Genomic DNA, 23,998 nt, shown 5'->3' on the forward strand with positions numbered 1-23,998 from the left:
GTCTCAGTGTCTCTATATATATACACGTAGAATCTCCCTTCAGTTGGTTTTTGCTTTGTAATGTACTCTGTTTCTCTACTATTTATGCAGGTGTTACTCTTGTCAGGAGGCATTATGTATTTCTTCATGTGGCTTTTTGGCCTTAATATATAAAAAGGTATGTGTTAAAAAAAAAAAAGTCTACGTTTTCATGAATTCAAGGTGATTTATATAACATACATACGGTTACAATTATAATTAGAATCAATTATAGACACAATCTTGGTTTGGTAGATCTTCATTGTTGTTGCAACTAGAGAGAGAGAGAGAGATTAGAAAAAGTTATAATTAAAGATTAGTTAATGTCTATAATAATGTGACATGCGTTGTACGAAAACAAAACCCTAACGTTTACTCAAATCTCTCTCCACAGTCACTCTTCTACAAAATCACACCAAAAAAAAACAAATTCTTTTCGAGAGTAATTAAATTCTATAGATCAACATACAACGGTGATCACAGGAGACAGGACAATACCTTTTCAATGTCGACCATGCTTTAAAACATCTCCGTTTTACCGCATTAGAAGAAACCAAAGAAAAACCAAAAGGGCTAATCGGTTCCGTAAGCTTGAAACTCTGATACACTTTTATACTATTAAAACCGCAATAGTCAATTGTGAACTTAGTAAATTATATGAAACATATTTTCGTAATTCACTTTTGATGAATACATCATTGTTATTAACCATTTCTAGAGAATGATCTAAGACACATATGAAAAATTATTCATGTGGCAAGGATAAACACGTAAGGTCATCTCCATCGAAGATCCTTAAAGATATCTTATAAGTATCTTAGCTCAAAAAAAAAAGAAAAAAAATAAATCAAAACTGCCAAATACACTTAGCATCGGCGCTTAGGTAAGTGACTTTAGCATCCTTTAGAACCAACGACGTGTCAGCATATTGTTGGCTATATTTTTTAACAAAAGAAAAAAATAATTACCCTATCTCATTCTCATCTCTCTCTCGTCTTTTTCCGCAGTGACAAATTTTTTTGAAGCGGAGGAGGAAGTCTGAGAAGGAAACGGCCTGAAGTTTATGCTTGAGAAATCTGTGAACAAGGGTGATGCTTCTACTGTGTTAAGTTACAGAGGGTTATCAAATTCAACGGCGGAGGTGTGTCCGATTTTTTTTTTCCTGATTTCAGTTTTGATGGATTTGTTTGTGTTGGATCGTGTTTGGATGGAGTTATTGTTAGATGAAATAGGTTATTTTGCAAGTTACAGCCACATGATCCATTGAATTGAGCCTAAGATATTAGGAATTGAAGTAACTGATAAATAGAGTGTGAAATTGGGATGAAGGTTTTTTCTCAATGTCAATAAAGTTTAATCGGTTACACTAGCTGGATTAGAGGGTTTGTTGGGTCTCTTAATCGGTTACACTTCTACCCATGATCATTGATTTTCTTGTATCTGTTGATTGAAACAGTGGCTCGGTCTAGATAAAGAACTGAAGAAGCTTGTGGTTGACACAACTGCCAATCAAGTAAATTATCTATGATCTATAAATGCGATATCTTTACTTTGGAGTTAAGTGATTGGTTTTTGTTAACATAGTCTCTCTGTCGTAAAACATTGTTTTGGTTTAAAATAAGAATCTGGTTTTTTGATAAGTGTTTGATAAGTTTGTTATCTTGTTTAGTTTTATATGATTTACACAGAGAGACTATGTGAGGAAGTGTTGAAGTGTTGATTAATTTAAGGCATATCGGTGGAGGTAACTTTTCTACATCCATACGTCTTTGGACATCGTCAAGACACTGTGATTTATATCTTCCCTTATCTTGTTCCCTTTATGAAATGTAATCATTTTGAACTTTGAAGTTTGTTTAAAATTTAGAAATGGTTTTGTTCGTTGTTTAACAAGGGTCGTTTTAAATGGCAGCCGGGGACGCAGTTGAGCATCGACACTCCTACTAAATCTACAGGGAACACAGACAATGGACTGGTGAAGAAGCTGAAAGAGTTTGATGGACTTGCTATGTGGTACAGATGAACATAACTTTTCAAAATTAAAGTTAAACATTTTGTAATCTATTATTAATATGCTTTATGTCATGTTTGTTTAAACTTTTATTGAATGCAATATTTTTAAGTTTTTAAAAGTATACAAGTCTTATAAATTTTAACAAAATACCATAATAATTTACAATTACAAAGAAAAATATTTTTAAGAACCTCAAATTTAACAACCTTCAATGGACCTATGAAATGTTAAAGTTTATTAAGAAGTTCTTAATTTCATTTTTATTCAAAATTAAGAATAAAATCTGTTTTAAGATAATTTTATTACAACCTTTGATGGAGGTACTCTAAGACTGATCAAATTTAATGTTACCAATTATTAATCTTTATTCTCGATAAATAAAACTTGCATGTGATCAAGAAATCAGTTATACACGTAGATATGGTTGTGTCAGAAGTAACACTCTAAAACCTCTGACAACAAAAAGGAAAACAAAGTCAAGAAGGAAGACCACTGCTTTAGGTTATTTTTCTTGCTTTGAAAATCAAAGAAGACATTACAACAACCTTATTTACACTTAAAACATACACTTGTGGAACATCCATCGCTACTCGTAAAACACAGACTCGTGGAATTTCCTATAGAGAATGTATATATGTAAAGGACATATTGGTCAATCCTAGATACCTAGTCTCCTATGTAACACTATATATATTGTATCTTACACATCTAATATAATTATTCAGCCTCCTAACCTTATATGGTATCATAGCTTCGATCTCTAAACAAACAAAAACCTTAAATGGTATCAGCTCCTTGCTTGGGGCTATCTCCGTTAATATTCAACCACTACTCTCCACCGCTACTACTTCTGCTGAGATCTGGTCGAAACTCACCGATACGTATGCGAAACCAAGCCGTGGTCATATTTTGCAGCTTCGACAACAAATCAAACACTGGGTGAAAAGTAACAAATCGATTAACGAGTACTTTCAAGGGTTCACTACACGGTTCGATCAACTGGCATTGCTTGGTGCTCCCTATCCTCATGAGGATCATATAGATATCATTCTCGAAGGTCTCCCCGACGACTACAAAACGGTGGTTGATCAGATCTCTGGTCGTGATACTGCTCCCTCGCTTACCGAGACCTATGAAAAGTTGATTAATCATGAAGTTAAACTTCATGCCTTGGTGGTCAACTCCTCTGCTCTCCCTATTGATGCCAATGTTGCGACATCTTAGGGTCACCACAACAACAACAGACACGGCCAGCACAACACCAACAACTGTGGTCCCGCTCGCTCCTACAACAAGAACAACAATCAGACCTGGCAGCAGCAGCAGTTTCGACCACGGCAGGATCAATCTCGAGGATACTAAGGCCGATGTCAAATCTGTGGAGTCTTTGGCCATAGTGCTCGCCGCTGTTCCCAGTTGCAGTATGGTAATGTTGCCTCGTCCTCCTCAGCACCATGGCAGCCACGCGCCAACATGTTTCATGCGTGTGCTACCAATCCTTGGATCGTTGATTCTGGAGCGACGCATCATCTAACCTCTGACTTGAATAATCTGTCTTTGCATCAACCTTATTCTGGTGGAGAAGAAGTTACTCTCGCTGATGGTACCAGCGTCCCTATCACCCAAACTGGTTCATCAATTCTCTCAACCCCCTCTAAATCTTTGACCTTAAATGATATCTTCTATGTTCCCGATATTCGTAAGAACTTAATCTCTGTATACCGTTTGTGCAATACTAATCAAGTATCTGTGGCATTCTTTCCTGCTTATTTTCAGGTGAGGGATCTACGCACGGGGGTCCGGTTACTCCAAGGCAGAACTAAAGATGGGTTGTACGAGTGGCCAGTCACCTCCAACACTATCACCTCCCTGTTTGCTTCCCCATCACCAAAAACATCTCTTTCCTCGTGGCATTCACGACTTGGTCACCCTTCTTCTTCTGTTTTGCAAAACATTGTGTCTCAATTTTCTTTACTGCTTATTCATTCCTCGCACAAACACTCTCCATGTTCTCATTGCTTTATTAATAAAAGCCATAAGCTACCTTTTTATTCCAACACTATTCATTCTCGTGAACCACTTGAATATGTTTACACAGATGTCTGGACTTCCCCTCTTGTTTCTGTTGACAATTATAAATATTATCTTATCCTTGTGGATCACTTCACTAGGTACACTTGGTTCTATCCGTTGAAACAAAAATCACATGTACGTGATACGTTTGTTGCGTTCACGGCTCTTGTGGAGACGCGCTTCAAAACCAAAATCAGAATCTTGTATTCTGACAATGGAGGTGAGTTTGTGGGTCTTCGATCCTTCCTCTCTGAGCGTGGTATTTCTCATCTCACCTCTCCTCCACATACACCGGAGCACAATGGTTTCTCAGAACGCAAGCACCGCCATATTGTTGAGACGGGTCTTACTCTTCTTCATCAGGCTTCTCTCTCGAACCAATACTGGACGTATGCATTTGCTGCATCTGTGTATCTTATCAACAGGTTACCCAACCAAGTTCTTGCCAATGTCTCTCCGTATGCAAAGCTATTTCAACAACAACCAAACTACTTGAAGCTGCGGGTCTTTGGGTGTTTATGTTTTCCCTGGCTCCGCCCATATGCACAACACAAACTCGATCAACGATCCCAATCGTGTGTATTTTTGGGGTACTCTTTAACACAGAGTGCCTACCTTTGTCTTGATCCAGTCACAAGTCGAATCTATGTGTCTAGGCATGTTCAATTTGTCGAAACAGAGTTTCCTTTCCTTAAACTCACGCCCTCCTCTCACTCTCCACCCGATTTTGTTCCTACCCACAGTCCCTTTGTTCGTCTTGTTCCAATGTCGTCTCCGCCTCTCGTACATCCTGCTTCGTTGCCGCCCCCAAGCATGGATTCTCACCTACCGTCGCCGGCGATCTCGTCGTCGCCTTCGGTTTCCCAGGTACGTGATTAATCTCGTTCATCTTCGTTAATGGACTCAGGAAATAATGCTACAGGTTCAGCTACTTTGAGTTCAGCACAGGCCCACTCCAATACCGGTCAAAGCCCACCTTTACACTCACCTAATCCAAGCCCGTCTCACCATCACTCCAATACCAATCCAAGCCCAAGCCCATCTCATATCACCTCTCCCACTCCTCCTTCATCCCCGACAACACCTAATCCCTTATCACCAACTTCTACAATACCGTCATCAACACCAGCAACCTCACCGTATCCATCTCCTAATCCCTCGCCTGTGCCTAATCCACCACCGGTCCTTCCGCAAAACAATCACCCTATGCAAACTAGAGCTAAAAAAACATCACCAAACCGCAAAATCGACTCACCCTTCTCGCTACCTCTTCCCACACCAAACCAACTATCCCGAGAACGGTGAACCAGGCTCTTAAGGATGATAAGTGGCGTGCAGCCATGGGCGATGTGATGAATGCTCAAACAAGGAATCACACGTTTGATATGGTTCCTCCCCGTCCAGATATGAATGATACAAAGTGGATATTCACATTGAAATACTTACCTGATGGTTCTCTTGATCGGTATAAGGCCAGATTGGTGGCTTGAGGATTTACTTAACAATATGGATTGGATTACTCATAAACTTTTAGTCCGGTTGTGAAATCACTTACCATTCGTCTTGTGTTGCAATTAGCGGTTTCAAACTCATGGTGTCTTAAGCAACTTGATGTAAACAATGCGTTCCTCCAAGGCACAACAACGGAAGAGGTTTATGTCTCTCAGCCACCTGGCTTTGTCGACCCTGATCGCCCACATTACGTCTGTCGTCTCCGCAAGGCTCTCTATGGATTGAAGCAGGCCCCACGTGCGTGGTATCAAGAACTCAAAGGCTATCTATGTTCTCTCGTCTTTCTTAACTCGCTTGCGGATACATCGGTGTTTATTTATATTCATGGTGCTCAGATTGTCTACGTTTTGGTATATGTGGATGATATCATTGTTACAGGATCAACTCTGGGCTTAGTTATGACACTTATTGATGAGCTTTCACGACGTTTCTCCTTGAAAGATCCTACTGACTTGACTTATTTTCTGGGTGTTGAGGTCACATGTACGACGACCGGTCTTCACTTGATGCAACACCGCTATATCCTGGATTTGTTAACCAAAACAAACATGCTCAATTCGAAGCCGGTAGCGACTCCTATGGTGCCAACACCAAAACTGTCACTCTTGTCAGGTTCTGCTTTAGATGATCCACGCCAATATCGTACTGTTCTTGGGAGATTGCAGTATTTAGCTTTTACATGACCGGATATCGCCTATGTGGTGAATAGACTCTTCCAATTTATGCATCGACCCACCGATATGCACTGGCAGGCGGTCAAGCGCCTCCTACGCTATCTTGCAGGAACGGTCTCCCATGGTATTCTTCTTCGTCCCCAGACACCCCTGACCCTTCATGCCTTCTTCGACGCGGACTGGGCAGGTGATGTTGATGATTTTGTTTCCACAAATGCTTACATTCTGTATTTTGGGGTTTCACCGATTACTTGGTCCTCAAAGAAGCAGAGAGGCATGGCTCGTTCATCCACTGAAGCTGAATACCGGGCGGTTGCAAACACAGCCTCTGAGATCCGCTGGGTGTGCTCATTGCTCACTGAACTTGGACTTACGTTGCCATCCGCACCGGTAATCTACTGTGACAATGTCAGTGCTACTTACCTGTGTGCCAATCCCATTTTCCACTCATGTATGAAGCATCTAGCTCTCGACTATCACTTCATCCGTGACAATGTTCAATCTGGAGCCTTACGTGTTGCTCATGTCTCCACCAAAGATCAACTCGCAGATGCTTTGACGAAACCTTTACCTCGGCCTCGGTTCCAAGAGCTGTTTCACAATATTGGAGTTAAGGAACTACCTCCATTTTGAGGAGGCATATAGAGAATGTATATATGTAAAGGACATATTGGTCAATCCTAGATACCTAGTCTCCTATGTAACACTATATATATTGTATCTTACACATCTAATAGAATTATTCAGCCTCCTAATCTTACATTTCCATCATTACACTCTATATTCTTTATTAGATTAATTCACCCTTGTTTATATTGATATATATTTTTTATTTAATTCTTACCTTTTTTATATATTGCTTATCGTTTGTTTATGTTTTGCTTATATTTTGCTTATTTTAATTGTTTATTTATATTTGATGGTAAACTGAATATCACCAAAGAATCAACTATTTTATGATACAAATTTAAACATGTATCATTACTAATTATGAGAAATGTTTTTTTTTTGATACAATAGTTTATATATTGAAGTAGTACTTACTAAAGAAGTTAGGATCATTAAGTATCTAATAAGTGGTGAGTGATATCTGACTTTGTAACTTAATCTTGTCTTGGATTATTATTTTGAGAATTTTACTTTTTTTTTTTTTTTTTTTTTTTATCATTTGAGATGATTGGTTATGTTATTAAGTTTTAATGTTGAATGAACTCATTCTTTTAGATGAAAAAACAAACTAAATTTATCTAGTCTAGTATACATATATACTAGTAATTATTCCTCCTCCCCCCGCCCATTTATTCCTTGTCATACTAATATTGGAAGCTCTGAAGCCACCACGTTATATGGGAAAACGGCAGCAGAATAAGATGATTAGAACTGCAGCGACTACGACACCCCCGATGATAGACCCTCCGAGCGTATACTTAGACAGCCCGTAAAAAACACTGAAGAAGCCAGCAGAAATGGAGACAATATCGGCGGATGCAGCCCACACCACAGACACCAAGCCCTCAGAAACTATATAGAATAAGAGGGATGTAAATATCCCCACAACAAATATAGTGTCTAAACTCTCAAGCCAGTGACTTTGTAATTGTCTGCACCGCAACAGTATCCATACCAACATTGTTTTCTTCTAGACTGATACCAACATTATCATAAATTAATCAAAATTTCAAAGACATTATTATGAGAATATTATTTGTTTAGGTAAAGATAAGTATCTACAATCCTTTTTCTTTTAGGATTAATAATTGACAATATAATTTATTTAATTATAATATTATAGCAAGTAATTGTATAATTTTCTTAATTCTTTTTTCTTAAAGAATTTGCATCTTAAAATTAGAATTAGTATTATTTTTTATATACATATATGAACTATCTTTTTATATTTATTAAATTGTTTAATTTTTTAATTTCTTCTAATTTACAAATATGTTAAAACAAAGTTTTTGTATAACACATGACAAAATCTTTAATTGTTAAATTGATACGTGTCGCGATCACATGAATTACTAACTTTGAAAACCAAGGTTTATATAATAACATAATATTGAATACACTATCAAATCATTCACCGGTTGAAAAACTTAAGAAAATTACATTAATTCTTTTTTTGATTATCTTATTTTTCTTACATTATGTTAATCACTAATTTTAACACATTAAACATTTTCATACTTTAATCACTTTTATGTATAAATTTCTTTTTACTATATGATTATAATAATTAATAATTGCAATTAAATTGCAAATATTTTCTTTCTTAATTGCACATATTTTACTATTGAAATTAGTAGTTTAATAGATAACTTTCCTATTAGAATTAGTGATGTAATAGATTACTTTTGGTTTTATAAACTTTCAAAAAAATCAATTGTAATCTTTTTATTTTAAAGATTTTTTAATTTTCCTATAATTATTAAATAATTTTTTTTTCACACATGTCAAAATATTATCGATATACTTCACACATATCACGATTATATGAATGTGTCTGCGGGGTCGGTGTCGATCGACACCAAGTGGGTGTCGGTCGACACCATGTTGTGGCCAGTGTCGATCGACAACTCTCTGGTGTTGGTAGACACCAACTTGTGTGTTGCAGTTTTTCCTGGTTTGTTGTGTTGTTTGTTGTTAGTTAAACATTGGAATCTCAGTTGCTTGTGTGTATAGCCCAGTAGATGGGAGGATTGCCTCAATAAGTATTTGTGATAATACTTACGCATCTCAATTGTTGTTTGTAGTGTGCAGGTATGTGACGTGGAATCATGGCGATGAGGAGGAGGATGATGTAGGATCTCGTTTGTGTGATGTTGGTTATGTTATTGGAGCCTTGTGTAGAGATATGCTAGGTTGATGGATAGAATGGTTAGGGAGGTTATTGTGTTGATGATGTATCGGTTTTTGTATTATTGGTATGTTTCAGCTGTGCTTATGGTATTTGTTGGTTTAATGAGGTATTGTGGTTTGGTTGGTTTAATTAAGTAGTATTGGATGCTTAGTTATATATTAATATTATTAAAAAAAAAACGGGTTGGGTTGTTTCATAAACTATCTTCAATACACAATAGAAGGTATGATTAAATATATCATAGTTTATGTTTTCATATTGATTATGCTGTATTTTTTTAGTTGGAATGGTATGTAAAATATTTTGGAAACAAAATCTGAATTAATGCTATTTTTGGAAAAAAACTTATAAATCAACTTTGTAAATAATTTTTTTAATAAGTACAAATACAACGGTAGAACCCAAAATGTACTTCAAAAGTGTATATATAGATTTGAGAGATTAATTCGAATTAACTTGTATCATTTAAATTTGTTTCTTAAATATTTTTGAAGTACGTAATCCGCATGTACTTCACAAATATTTGTTTGTTAAATAATTGGTTTCCTAAAATACTTAATCCTCATATACGCCCAAAATGTACTTCAAAAATCTTAAATATTTGAGAATATTGGTTTCCTAATCATTCGAAAATTGGGTTCTCGTTTTTAGAAACTTTATTAATGTTAAAATAATTTTGGGTATTGTAAACTTTTGTTATGGAAAATCAGTTGTATCTTTTAAATTTGAGAGATTATAGAATCTCTAAAGATAGTTTTGGATATTTTATGGGAATAAAACTTTAATGGGTAGAGTAGTTTTTGGAAAAAGCGAAACATATAGATGTTGTCTAGATTTTATTGCAATAAACGTTATAAATTTTGGTCAGTTTAAGAAGTTTTAGTAATTGAAGTCCTGTGCAATGTTATTTTTGGAAATTGTTTAGGGGTTAATGTTGTAAAAAAAAAATTAAATAAGCAAAACTTAAAGGGCATAACACAAAATGTACTTCAAAAATGTTAATATAGATAAGTGACTTTTAATGTGCCATTAATAAGCTTCAAATTATCACATACAACCGTTACAACTTTCATTTTTAGTTTGTATCAACTCATGACAAACCATATACATAAAAGTAAGGTTTCACTCTCTCCTTATTGGTCCACTTGGCAATGCAATTTTAACAAATATATATATATATATACTAGTATTGGATCCGCACTACGCGCGGGAGTTAGATGAGGGTGTTTTTTCGGTTGTTTTGTTAATTTGTTTTTTGGTTATGTATTTTTCCTCTTTGCGTCTGGTTATGTTGTGCGTATGTTTTCCTTTGCTCTTTTGTTGGTTTATTTTTTTCCTATATTTTTTTCAGCTAGTATAATGAAGTAAATTTTAAGATATTTATTAAATTTAAATTACGATTATGATCTTTTTTTCTTTTCAAAAAATATAGAATTAGAAGTTAAGTTTGTATAGTAACAGTTGTTTTTGGGATCTACAGGACAATATGAGTTTTGAAACTATTTCTTAATGCTTGTAATCCTTCTGCTTTCATCTCTTTCATTGATGCACAATTTTTTTTTTTTTTTTGGTGTCTTTGGGTGTTTTCCTCTTTGCTTCGCATCCGTATGGGGTTATTGGTTCTACCCTGATGTTTTCGTACAGGTATGTGTTAAGTGGTGTGCAAATCTGTTCTTTTTAAAAAATTGTTTTGTTCCTTTCATTTCCTAATTAATGTACCCATTGTTTTTGAATTCGTAGTTCTAAATTTTAGTTTCGGTTGGCTCCATTGCGTGGGTTTCGAGTGGATGTGAATTTTGTGTTGTTCAAATTAAATTTTTGCCTCTATGATATTTTTTTTTTTATTTTAATTTTGTAGGGTGTATATTTCTGTGGTCGTTTTAGTATGTCATTCGATTTTGGTCTAACTTGAACAAAATGTGGTACTCGAATTTCAGCATCTTTTCCTTCAACTAAATGTGTGTTCATCTCTTACATTTTTTCACTGTTTGGTGATGGTTTTGTCAATTGCTGGCGAGTAACGTTAATTGAATCTTAGTGCGGTTTCCCTGATCCTCTGTAAGTGTTTGTCTTTTTTCGGTTGCAGTTGTTGTTTCTTTCGATTTTTTAATAGCCCTGTTTTTCGAAACCGACTATTTTTATGATTTAGGTGTCCTTGAAGCTAAAGACCTTTTTGCATATGTCTATCTCATGGTGGTTGTAATACTTTTAGGCTTTTTTTAGGGATTGTTTGTGAGAAGTTTCTTCAATATATATATGTTGATCTTGAATGTTCTGGTTTTGTTGTCATGGTAAGTGGTGGACTTTAATTTTATTTTCCCAATCGTTTGTATTCTTGCTATACTTTCAGTTATGTTCTCTTGTTTAGATTCTTTTGGAGACGTACGTAATGTTTATGATGAAAAAACCAAAAACTTTTTTTTTGAATTTTGGAAATTTTAAGAGGATGATAACATTTTAGTGAATTATTGTTTTTCCTTAAGCTAAAAGAAAAAGACAAACTTAATCATTTGTTTGTAATAGTAGCAATGTGCATATTTATTCTCTATGTCATTGAGGGTGCAGATGATAGTAGGGTTGACTTCTGCCAATGTGCTATAGTTGGGTTCACTTCTGCCAATGTACTATAGTAGGACTGTAGTTTTTGTACATTGACTCTATGTAACGACTTCTTGATAACAAACATGAAACATTGCAATATCAATCGTCGGAAACCAAATTTTTTTCTCTGAATCACTCAAAGATATAGCATAAGCTTGATAGTAATCTTCTAGGCTGAAGGGTGGATATCAAAGGGTAACATGTGCGTAATCGAAAATAAAATAACAAAATTTGTCAAACAATGATGTTTTTAAATATGTTTTTCATATGTGAGTTTGTTAAACCAAGTAACTAACAGACAAATGAAAAACATAATAAGTTAAATATAAACAGGTGACACGAACAGTCATAACTCCAGCAGCTGGTCCAGTGAGCCGAACCTTAATCACGTAACCATCAATCTCAACCAACTCAAGCCCCCCACCTCCAGTGCCAGATAGGTACGGCCTTAACTCAGAGAGAACTTTAATTGAACAACAAAACCAAAAAATGGCCCACTCAGATCGATTACAAAACACAAGATGCTGAATTAAAAACAACTAAAACGTTTTTAAAAAATCAAACTTTTTCGATGTTCTCATCGTTCAGCTCTAACCCTCCTGATTCAAGAAACTGCTCAACGGACATGATCTCTAGAATCTTGTCTCGTAGCCGACTCTCGATTCCCAACTTTAACGTCATTGATGAGCTAGGACACGAGCCACAAGCTCCTTGTAGCTTTAAAACCACCACAAGCCCGTCGACCTCGTGCAGGGCCACGTTTCCTCCGTCAGCCATTAGTGACGGCCTTACTTCGTCTAGCACTCTCTCCACATTCTCTTCCGTTAACGGCATGGCGCAGCTCACGTGACCTAACACTAAACCAAATCACAACTACAGTTCTAAGAGAGATTGGTCTGGTTTTTGCAAATCAAAATAATAGATTTCAAGCATTCATTACCTGTTCGTTTTCTTAAAGCTAACAATATGAAAGCCCCACCCTCTTTCTCGCTAAAAACCTTCTCCAGTGAGGTCGCATGATCGTCAAAAGCACTTAGGCATGAAATTAGAGAAGATGACATTATATAGGAAATTATAAGAGGCATGAAATTAGAGAAGATGACATTATATAGAACTTACACTTACACAAATTGAATAAAAAGTAGTGGGACTTCAATTGAAAGAGACAGCATTGAAAGACTTGAATTACCGTTTTAGAGGAAGACGTTACAATGGAGATGGAAGCCAGGGAAGACAGTGAAAGGGTGTGGAGGATTCGCGAGTATTAATTTTATTTCGATGGAGAGACCCCTTAGGTCGCACTACGGCGGACGGCAGGGTTCTGAACATTTAAGGGTTTTACTTCGACGGCATATAAAACAATTATTAGTAATTTATTGGGTTTTTTAAGATATATGAAACAAAGAAAAAGAGAATTGCTTAGTGGGGTTGTGGCAAAAATTTGGGCTTATTAAACTGAGGGAATTACTTAATGGGTTATGTCCAAAAAATTGGCCTTATTAAACTGAGGGAGTAGCTGACGTGGCAGTACTAAGAGTGAGGAAACTACACTTTATATATATAGATATATATATTTATATAAAACCACAAACTGAAAAATATTTAATCTTGACATTTAACTCAAATTTGACTGAAATCATAGAAATTATGCATTAAATATATTTCTTTACTTAGTTGTACTAAAATAAATAATAAATTAGTATTGTAACTCTCAAGCCTAACTGTTCTCAAGCCTAAATAAATAATTTCCCTTTTGGAAAGTGGAAATTGCAGATGGAAGTGAATGGAGCAAACAGAGGAGCAAACATTATTGCTCAAAGTGTCACAGGCGATTCAAGATCTCAATCCTACGTTGCTATAGGATTTTCGGACTAGCTTCAAGCTGTTTTCCAAAAAGAGATAGGTTTGTCCTCTGTTTGATAAGCAGGTTTTTTGCTTTATCCTAGTTTGACGAGATTCTCCTCTTGTTTAGGATAAATAATTGCTGATTTTTAGATCAGGATTTTTTGTATAGTCACCTCAGGTGGGTTAGTTGAGGTTTGACTTAAGTAGGCTAACTGTTCCCAATTTCATTAAGTTAGCACTTGTAATTCTCGGTTCTATTGTTGGAATTCATATAAATCCAGACACCAAAAAAAAATAAAAACTCTCATTTTTCTAAATGTAAATTTTCATCATTTATCTTCCTATAAATACTAATTCTCTTATTCTCTTACTCTCTCATTCTATTAGTTTCTCGTTCTTTCATTCTCTCATCCTTTTCCACTATATTTCAAAAAACATTTTGGTGCTTTTTTTTGCTATTGTTATTGTATGGGTTAAAAAAAATCAATTCAAATATCATTCTAAAAGCTTAATTCTAAATTTTAATTTTAGAGTTGGTATGATATGTATATCTTACATTTATTTTTTATTGTTTAAAAGATTTATCTCAATTATCTATTTTATATTAGCATCTTATAAGTCATTATTTGTCATACTTTTCTACAATATTCACCACACAATAAAATCATGAAGTTGAAAAGATTCATCTTTAATCCTTTATTATGTACTCTGGTTATCTCATATATTCATGTATCATTTTTAATCATTTATAAAGATCAATATAATTATCCATTTCTAAAGTCTATTTTGTTTTGTAAAGTCTATAAACTCTATTTATAAAATCTATTTTTTTTTGTGATCCAATGGATAAATATGTAAAGATCAATATAATATTTATTTTATTTAAGATCTGAGGTTTTTGAAAATAAAAAGAACTTAATTAGAAAAAATGGTCTTTCTGATTTAGGCAAAATGAAAAATGATCCCAAAAAGAAATCATATTTAACTGGAAGTGAAATATAGAAAATAATATAGTTTTTAAATACCGTCTAAATAAATCTAAAGATGAAAACATTGGTATGAAATCTAGTATTATAAATTAAATTGATGAGTGAAAAAACAAATAAAAAAAACAAAAAAGATAGAAGTTACCCTTGGGGTTTTAAAAGATTTTTAGATTGAAATTAATATAATTTTATAAGAAAACTAATTTAGTTTCTCACTTCAAAAGTAATATTTTCAATTTGAAATATTATGTGTGAGTGTTGAGTTTATATCAATAAAAAAAGCCAAATCATGTGTAAGTTTAAATTTTGATTGGGCCACTTGGTATTCCTTTTCTTGTAAGTCAAAACAAATTAAAATATTTATCTATAATTAACTCACTTTTAAAGGCATTTGATTCTACATTTAATTCAAATGTAACTCCTACCCAATAATTCTACATTCATTCCTCCCACTAGTTTATTTATCTTTCAAGAGAAAATGTTTTTTGGTAAAATTTTAATGTTTTTTTAACTATTTTGGTTAGGTAAACTTAGAGTCAAATACATATATACTTTTATTTGTTTTAAACTTTGAAATAAGGAATATTTCATACACAATAATTTTATACGTAGTTACTAATTTTTTTGATTATTTTATTTGATTCAATTTTACTATACTACAGTCTTATGTTTACAATGACATTAAGAAAAACTCTTTAAATCAATTTTTAACCTCTATAAAACATGATAAACATAGATTCACTCTATTAGGAAAATGTTTAAATTTCTATATTATTATAGCTTATCAATTTGTAATAATTGTTTTTTGTAGTATTTGTTAATTTTAGTTCTATAGAAAAATTTATATATTTTAAATTTTGTATAATAAATAACCATACCAAAAAATATTGACACAAGTGTGTAGGGTTTAACTTGCATATCATTGCTATAAGAAATTTTGAGATTCATATTTTAGTAGAAAAAATAAAAAATCTTTCTTGATGTTATTTTTAATAAAAAAAAGAACAATATTTTATTTTAACAAAATTCCAGAAATATAATTAAAAACCATTATGCATGCAACCACGTAGTACAAGAAACACTACAATTTATGATAATTTGTTTAAAATTTTTGAGTTTATTTTTTAAACAGTTTGTACAATTAAAAAATTGATACAAACTAATTTGTAGATACATATCACAACTAATTAATTGATATGAATAAACAGTTTGAACAATGTAATAAACAAACTGTTTTAATTTATTTTTTTAATGTAATATATAATGGCATGAATTATAATTAATGTTAGCTAATGAGAGTGATTAACTAAATTGTAGGTCGAGCTTTCTGATGATGATACGTCAGCATAGTTTTTAAGAATGATTCTCTATTAATATAGGGGATGAAGCACTTAAACTCGTGTTTACGTTATTTTGATAATGAAACAATGAAACAGTTTAGCATTTATTCATATCAATTAGCTGTAATACGAGCTACAAATTTTTATGTATCTAATGATTATGTGGGTGTAGGAGTAGGGGCATACATATATATACATGCATCTATCTTACTTTAATTTTAGTGAATTGAATATTTACAAAAGATAATAAATCTGAATTTTGAGAAACAATGTATCAAAATTGAATGGATATCATTAAAAAAATTACAATTTACTTTTCAGATCTGGTTTCGTTTTTTACCTTTGTTTTTTGTCCAACTTAGGTGGCAAACATAAAAGCTATAAGTGACAAAAGGCAAAAATATTAATTGAAAAAAGACTAAAATTTTTAAAATTAAAGAAATAAATCATTTTGTTTATATTTTAGTGTTAAGAATTTAACTTTAAGGGGTAGAGGTTTACTATTTGTGATTTAAGGGTTACACTATTTAAAGATCTTTTTTTTTCAGACACTATTTAAAGATCTTATAATTCAATTTTTGAGTGACATAAGATATTAAGTTTTTAAGGTTTAAAATTAAAAGTTTAAAGATTTAGGTTTATACTATTTGGTTAAATTTTTTTCTTTTAAGATAATTCCCTAATTTTTGTATAAAGCTTTGACTATTTTGATAATTTCCCTTTTTAATTTGAGTGAAATAGTTAGTTTGGCATAATTAATAAACCAAATACATATAATATAGAAAACGCTTTTATTAAGATATCTAGCATTTATTTTTCTCTGACCCAATTCAATGGACAATCAACAATGGTTAAGTCATCTCCCCATAAATACCACTCTTTACATCTTAATCCCCAATTCTCAAACAAAGCAGCATAAGAAACTACAAATAAACAAAATGAAGGCTAGAACGTTTACTCTCCCTTTCCTCCTCATGATTTTCATATCTTCTCACTTTTCACTCTCAACTTCTAAAAGGATCTTAAACGACCCATACGGTTTCTCATCATCTGCGAGTTTGTCGAGCCTAAATGCGAAGATGCTCATCAGTTCATTCAATCTAACGCCTAAGTATGACGTCAATGTCATCCCAAAAGGTAGTCCCGACGCTCCAAGACTCGTTGAGAGCCAAATTGATTTTCCAACGACATTTGGTGTCCAAAACGTTTCTGGGGGTCCATCTGTCCAACAGTTTGGCCACTATGCTGGCTATTACAGCCTCCCTCATTCAAAATCAGCCAAGTAAAACCTTTAACCGGTTCAAATTAGTTTTTTTTTTCGAATCATGTTTTGCTCTAATCGTGTTTAGTTTACTAGTTAGTATTGATATGTACGCTTTGAACTGATTTTTTTTTTCGTTGTTGTGTTTGATGATTTTGGTTTCACAGGATGTTCTATTTCTTCTTTGAGTCACGAAACAGCAGTACCGATCCGGTTGTGATCTGGTTATCAGGTGGACCGGGTTGCAGTAGCAGTGTTGCTATGTTCTATGAGAATGGTCCGTTCAAGATCTCTGATGATTTCTCTCTTTCTTGGAATGATTTTGGTTGGGACAAGGTTTGTCTGGTTCATTATTTTTTTTTTATTATTTCTTACACAAGAAACATGTTTATCTACGAAAAAAAGATAAAAATAACTTTCTTCTTAATATTGTTTTTATAGGTATCCAATTTAATCTACGTAGATCAGCCAGTTGGAACTGGTTTTTCTTACACATCCGACAAAAGCGATCTCCGGCATGACGAGGCTGGTGTAAGCAATGACCTATACGATTTCTTACAGGTTAGATTGTTGTTGGTCTTCCCATTTTTGTTATAAGAATTGTTATTGAAATTGTAGTGACTTGGGTTATATGTCTTTGAATTTTGTTGAGACTTTTTTCAAAGAGCATCCAAAATTTGCAAAGAATGATTTCTATATTACCGGTGAATCTTATGCTGGTCACTACATTCCGGCTTTGGCTTCACGTGTTCACAGTGGAAACAAAAAGAAGGAAGGAATTCCAATCAACCTTAAGGTTAGTAGTTGATGCATGAGGTTTCTAAGAAATTTAGAATTTTATTAATTTTGTATTTATTATTCTAATCGAGTTTTCCTTTCTATGTTTTTTACATTAGGGTGTTGTTTTAATATTCAAACACATGTGAGGAATTAAATTAAAAATTATGGACTAATTTTGGTTTAAATCAGGGTTTTGCGATTGGTAATGGTCTAACCAATCCGGAAATCCAATATGCTGCGTATGGAGACTATGCACTGCAAATGAAAATGATTACGGAATCTGATTACGAGGGTATCAAACAAGACTACGTCGAGTGTCAAAGTCTCATAAAAAAATGCAGTAATTTCAATATATAGCTACTCTTCTAAATTTTGTTAGATATACTGTTCGAGTAAAAATATTTTGATCTTTTATGAAAATATCTTATTTTTTGAATATCAGATCTTGATGGTGGTTTAGCTTGTAAATCTGCTTTCGAAGTTTGCGACATCATCTTAAATATGATATTAGCAGTAAAACCAGGCACAAATGTAAGCATCAAAAACCTCAAATTGATTTTTCTTATATATATCCTTTACAAGATTTAACTTTTTTCTTTTTTTGAAGTACTACGACGTGAGGAAGAAATGTGTTGGACAACTGTGTTATGATTTTTCGAAGATGGAAACATTCTTGAACAAAGAAAACGTACGAAAAGCCTTAGGAGTAGGAGACATCGAATTTGTGTCGTGTAGTAGCACAGTTTATGATGCAATGACAAAGGATTGGATGATTAATCTTGAGGTCAAGATCCCAGATCTTGTCAATGATGGAATGAACCTACTAATTTATGCCGGAGAATATGATTTCATTTGCAATTGGCTTGGTGAGATTGATCAGACATTTTGGTCTCCATATTTTTTTTATATAAATTTTATGGTTTAAGAACTGACAATGGTTTTTTTTCTAGGTTTATAGTTCAAAATTTTATGTTATACTATCAATTCTGGTTCATAATATGAGTCATAATGGTTTTACATTTTGGTACTTTCCCAGTTTATTCTTGTTCAACCTAGTTTAATAAATTGATTGATTTTCTTGGTTATACAGGAAACTCTAGGTGGGTTGACCAGATGAATTGGTCAGGCCAAAAGGATTTCAAATCAGCAAAAAATGTACGATTCTTGGTAGATGGTAAAGAAGCCGGTTTACTGAAAAATTACGGTCCTCTCACTTTTCTTAAGGTATATTAGAAAAATCAATGAAGTAAAACTATTATTGATGTAACACAACTAAACTAACCTTCGTATGTTTTTTGAAGGTTCATGATGCTGGCCACATGGTTCCGATGGATCAGCCGAAGGCCTCTTTGCAAATGCTTATGTATTGGATGCAAGGAAAGCTTAGTAGTACTCCGAGAGTTGGTCCATGATTTTCATGTATAGAACATTTCATTTCAAAACAATGTGATCTTAGCTTTCATTTACAATAATATCCTTGTAGTTTTCATGCTATTGATCTTGATGATTAATCTTGATTAGTCTTTTGGGATTGTTGCCATGATATCATATTTTTCAACCTTTGAACTTTTGTTATCATTTGCCCAAATTTTTTTTTTTTTTTTTTTTGGTTGCAATAAATCCAACGACTCCTCTCGTCACTAATGCTATAAGCCATCTTTACTTTTACAGCCTCGCGAACTACTATCAACAACTATAACATCAACCAGTTCCTTATTTATCCCATACACGAGTAGAGCTTTAAGAGGGTTTATACAATTTAAAGCTTCTTCTCGTCAAACATGAAAATTGACTATAAAGATGCATATGTTATTAACACCCGTTTTCACTAACCTCGACCGTCTTTAATGTTAGATTAGAAGAAAAAAAACACATTCAATTTTGCATGTTTAAACTTATCTACTATCTATAACACCCTGGCAGTCCAACCGCATATTATTGGTTTTACAAATTCCTTAATAACTAAAGTTTTCATGTCTTCAAAATTGACACTGACCAATCACATATTAAAATTTGGCTCTATTTTAGAGTATATACATATTTTTAGAGATATATTGGTTGGTAGATATTGATTATATTAAAATAATAATAAAAATTATATAATTTGTTCTATTTTTATTATAGGGTAACTTGCATAATTGTGCATGCCATGATACTTATAAGAAATTTGCGATTATACTGTAACGTCCCGACCATCACATTTTTTAGTGGGTCTTATGTCTACTTCACGCCCATGGACCTACCTTGCTTAGTGGGCCTCACATCAGCTCTCGGTCCGTAGATCCACCTATATTTGATGGCCGGTTTGCTACGTCCATGAGACTTTAAAGACTTGCTTATCGACCCTACAAATTACCACATGATATTTCCCTTTGTTTTGTCCTCGCTTGCACAATTCCGACAATCATTTTCTAGAAGGTCACCCATCATGAAACTACTCCAGCTTAAGCATGGTTAACTTTGGAGTTCTCTCAGGACCTTTAACTAAAAAGATAAGCACTTTAGTGACATAAGTGGCCAAATCATTTCTTTTTAAACCCTTCCGCAAGTCTCTGAAATCGGGATATCACAATTCACCCCACTAGCAGATCGAAACGTCCTCATTGCGCACCAAGACTGTCACCCCTGATGATGTGAGCCCTCATGGCTCCACACTCGTTTGGGTTCGGCTCTGATACCACTTGTAACACCCCAACTATCACCTTGCTTAGTGGGCCCTATGTCCAATCCCGGCCCATGGGCCCACCTTGCTTAGTGGACCCCATATCCACTCCCAGCCCGTGGACCCCATATCCACTCCCGGCCCGTGGACCCACTCATATCCGACGACCAGTTTGCTATGTCCGTGAGGCTTTAAAGACTTGTTTACCGACCCTACAAATTAGCAAATGATATTTCCTTGTGTTATGTTCTCACTGGCACAGTTCTGACAATCACTTTCCGGAAGGTCACCCATCTTGAAACTACTCCAGCTTAAGCACATTTAACTCAGAAGTTCTCTCATGACTCTTGACTAAAATGATAAGTGCAAAATGAATTCTTTTAAACCTCTGCGCAATTCTTTGAAACTGGGGTGTCACATATACTAACAAAACACAATTAAACCATATATTGAAAATGAAAATAATACTCAAAAAATATTTATTTCTGGCACTAATGTTGAGTCTTAGTCCTACTGATTAAATAACTCATCGACTAATTAAGGTGAGGATATGTCAAAAGCATAAAAGAAATAAGTCATTGTTTTTTAAATTAACACAAATTTTATTTTAAGAAAAATATATATTAATGAAATATATCATAAGTTGGTTCTTCTTTAACAACAATATGATGTCGATAAGCTTCAGGATCGATTGCTATGTTGTTATTCCCTCCATTTTGCTCTACAACTCTCTCTTCTGGGTGGATGTTGCGACATTCCTCATAGATCATTTGGTTTGTTTTGCATATTCTTTTTTTGTTCCTCGCGTTGTATCTCTTAAATCTTTCATTGATGGTCTCATTCTTGTAATGAATCGATGATATATGTGCAGCAAACTTCTGTGAAGTTTCAAACACATTGTTACATTTGGGACATGTATATGGACCATATTTCTTATATGGTAAACTATGTGTACGGCCATCATATTCACAATATTCTTCAGAATTAACACCTTCAAGATTTTCTTCAAAATATGTGGTAGGTCTATATTGTTTCTTCGGTGGTTGATGATGGGGGACAATTTGGTCATGGTCATATTTTGGTGAACAAGAAAAGATATCTAACTGTGCTAGATAAACAAAAATTTGATGTGGAAAAACAGTATTGAGAGGTGTTGGATTCAAGATCTCCTGCTGTTTGTTACCATAATTTGGAAGGTAAAATGAAGAATTGAAGATGTTGGGATTTATGGCACGATGATAATCATTTTGCGCAGTAATCAGATTATTGGTTGGAATAATAGCGGAATAACTATTTGTAATAGTTTGAGTGACGGAGATTTGAGAAAAATGAGGATTATTTGGGATTTGAGTTATGCAAGGCATCCCGAAAGTAGAAACCATGTTTTCTCTCATCTGATAAGCCACATGTGAATTATTGAAATTGAAAGAAGATGAGGAGACATTTGAAGAAGAATATAAAGCATGATGGTTTGTGTAGCCAGAAGTAACGAACATTGACTCAACTTTCTTAGACTCAAAATTCCTAAAGTTGGAACTCGTTTCGATGGGAGAAAAACTACGAATGTTCATAGTATCGTTACCATAAGAGTTTAAACCATTTGGAATTATAGTCATTTTGAAAGTTGACAAGATCGTGTTTTACATTTTTACTGTATCACCTTATATATAGGTACATTCATAAATAAACAACATATATTTATTATAAAAGTAAAAGAAATTGAATAAGCAAGGAAAAATATCTAGTCCAAAAAATTAATTTTGGATTATAGTAAATATTTTGATGCACATAATCTTTAGATATTCATTTTTACTTTTAAATAACAAAAAAACTTTATATGTATGGTAATGTTTAGATAAAATTAAAAAGGATAATTTTTTTTAATATTATTTATGTAGTGATATGGCAATCATTTTAATGTTGTTTCATGTCCTTTGGGCCATTTAATATTTATGAGCTAATTTTATAGAAAATTACCACGAGAGCACAAGATTTCTTTCCATGTTATACACCTATTTTCTCTATTTTCTATGGCAGGACATTATTTTGCTTTAAGTCACTAATTTTGGGATACTCTAATAATAATAACAACTCACACATGCTAAACTGTAAAGCTTTTCAAAAAAAAGAAACACCAATTAATAGAAATTTTCAAATTTTGTTTTCCTGCTAAAAGTAGTACTAAATCAATCCTTGTAAGCATATTTTATATTTGTAAAATTGGAGGTATTAACCCACTCATAGCAAGTATTTGCATTATTATGGTATGGTATATTTACATGTAATCTAAGGGGGGTGTATTCAACTTGACATTTTAGGTGATTTGTGTAAAAGTTACAAATCCTATGTTATTCAATCATGGATTTTAAAAAGTCTCCTGAAATCTACTGTTATTGAACTGATGATTTAAAAATCTACTTTAAAATCCATTGTTATTCAAAACAGTTTGTGGATTTGGATTTTAATAAGTTTTAGGGATTCTGGAGGATTTGAGAGGATTTGTTTAGTTAAAAATACAGAAATCCAAATCTCATGGTTTTAGGTGGTATTTGAAACAATTTTACCATAAATCATATCAATTTCCCTAAAATCTATCAAAATTCCAAATATCCTAAATTCCATAAAATCTTTCAAAATCATTATTTCAATACACCCCTAAAGTGTGTTTTAAAATGGATCTAATTAGATTTGAGGTTCCCTTTTCCGTATGATTTATGTTTTACAATTTTATATAGATTTATGGTTATTAGTTTTGATAAAATATAACATATGAGATTAATACACCATCTGTTGAGATTTGTTTCTTATAATAAGATTAGAAAAATTGGAGAAAATATATATGAGAGTAAATTATGATTACATTAAATATAATATTTTCTCATAAAACTTATTATGCATAAAAAGTACATAATATCAAAATATTCTATTAGATATAATATAGTTATCTAGAAATAACAAAGCATATAAAATAAACTATTTCATTGGGTAAATTAATCTATTACCTTTCCATGAAATCTCTTTTTAACATATAAGAAAGTATCAAAGATGTATACTGCTGGAATTTTTTATTAATGTATACTTGTAGCAGTGGAAATAATGAGTATTAGGTAACATACTTTATAATAGGTTGAAAATATCTGTTTAAATATATATATATATATATATTTAATGGTGAAAATGGTTTAACAGCCTGGAAAAAACCTTCAGTAATTTGTCCACTTTAGTTTGCCAACCGTTGAGGAAAAACCAAAGTTCTATAACACACTGAGAGTCAAACTAGAAAAAGACTCTTGTCTTTTTGGTATTCAGCATCCAATCATAGTTTGACTTAACGTAATTGTTTTTTTTTTCAGAGATAATCAAATATATAAA

At 33.2% G+C, this 23,998-nt stretch overlaps 2 protein-coding genes and 3 long non-coding RNA genes across 13 annotated transcripts; 3 read left to right on the top strand and 2 right to left on the bottom strand.

Annotated features, from left to right (window-relative positions):
* The first annotated feature begins 979 nt into the window (after positions 1-979).
* Positions 980-2,150, top strand: LOC147939769 (uncharacterized). Of its 9 annotated transcripts, none has more exons than XR_015563340.1 (4): positions 985-1,159; positions 1,475-1,531; positions 1,688-1,762; positions 1,931-2,150. It is a non-coding gene; the product is annotated as an uncharacterized LOC147939769 (long non-coding RNA). The 9 variants fall into 9 exon arrangements; XR_015563345.1 differs by having other exon boundaries at positions 990-1,159; positions 1,707-1,762; XR_015563344.1 differs by having other exon boundaries at positions 995-1,159; positions 1,475-1,574.
* Positions 2,151-8,779: 6,629 nt separating this feature from the next.
* LOC147939770 (uncharacterized) lies at positions 8,780-9,351 on the top strand. Its single transcript, XR_015563810.1, has 2 exons — positions 8,780-8,914; positions 9,045-9,351. It is a non-coding gene; the product is annotated as an uncharacterized LOC147939770 (long non-coding RNA).
* A 2,896-nt stretch (positions 9,352-12,247) lies between these two features.
* On the bottom strand, positions 12,248-13,081 carry LOC104709300 (uncharacterized). The gene is made up of 3 exons (XR_015564717.1): positions 12,942-13,081; positions 12,693-12,784; positions 12,248-12,609 (listed from the first exon to the last, which is right to left on the bottom strand). It is a non-coding gene; the product is annotated as an uncharacterized LOC104709300 (long non-coding RNA).
* Positions 13,082-16,480: 3,399 nt separating this feature from the next.
* LOC104706599 (serine carboxypeptidase-like 47) lies at positions 16,481-19,497 on the top strand. The gene is made up of 9 exons (XM_010422794.3): positions 16,481-17,205; positions 17,352-17,520; positions 17,626-17,745; positions 17,837-17,980; positions 18,154-18,304; positions 18,407-18,495; positions 18,572-18,830; positions 19,055-19,188; positions 19,266-19,497. Exons 1-9 carry the CDS (start codon positions 16,757-16,759, stop codon positions 19,374-19,376), a joined length of 1,626 nt encoding a protein of 541 aa, XP_010421096.2. The 5' UTR covers positions 16,481-16,756; the 3' UTR covers positions 19,377-19,497.
* A 1,710-nt stretch (positions 19,498-21,207) lies between these two features.
* LOC104709301 (uncharacterized) lies at positions 21,208-22,258 on the bottom strand. Its single transcript, XM_010425940.2, has one exon. The coding sequence runs from the start codon at positions 22,240-22,242 to the stop codon at positions 21,250-21,252; it is 993 nt and encodes a 330-aa protein (XP_010424242.1). The 5' UTR covers positions 22,243-22,258; the 3' UTR covers positions 21,208-21,249.
* Positions 22,259-23,998: the final 1,740 nt, after the last annotated feature.

The sequence above is a fragment of the Camelina sativa genome, chromosome 8 (assembly GCF_030686135.1).
Source record: "Camelina sativa cultivar CO46 ecotype springtype chromosome 8, ASM3068613v1".
Taxonomy (NCBI): Eukaryota; Viridiplantae; Streptophyta; class Magnoliopsida; order Brassicales; family Brassicaceae; genus Camelina; species Camelina sativa.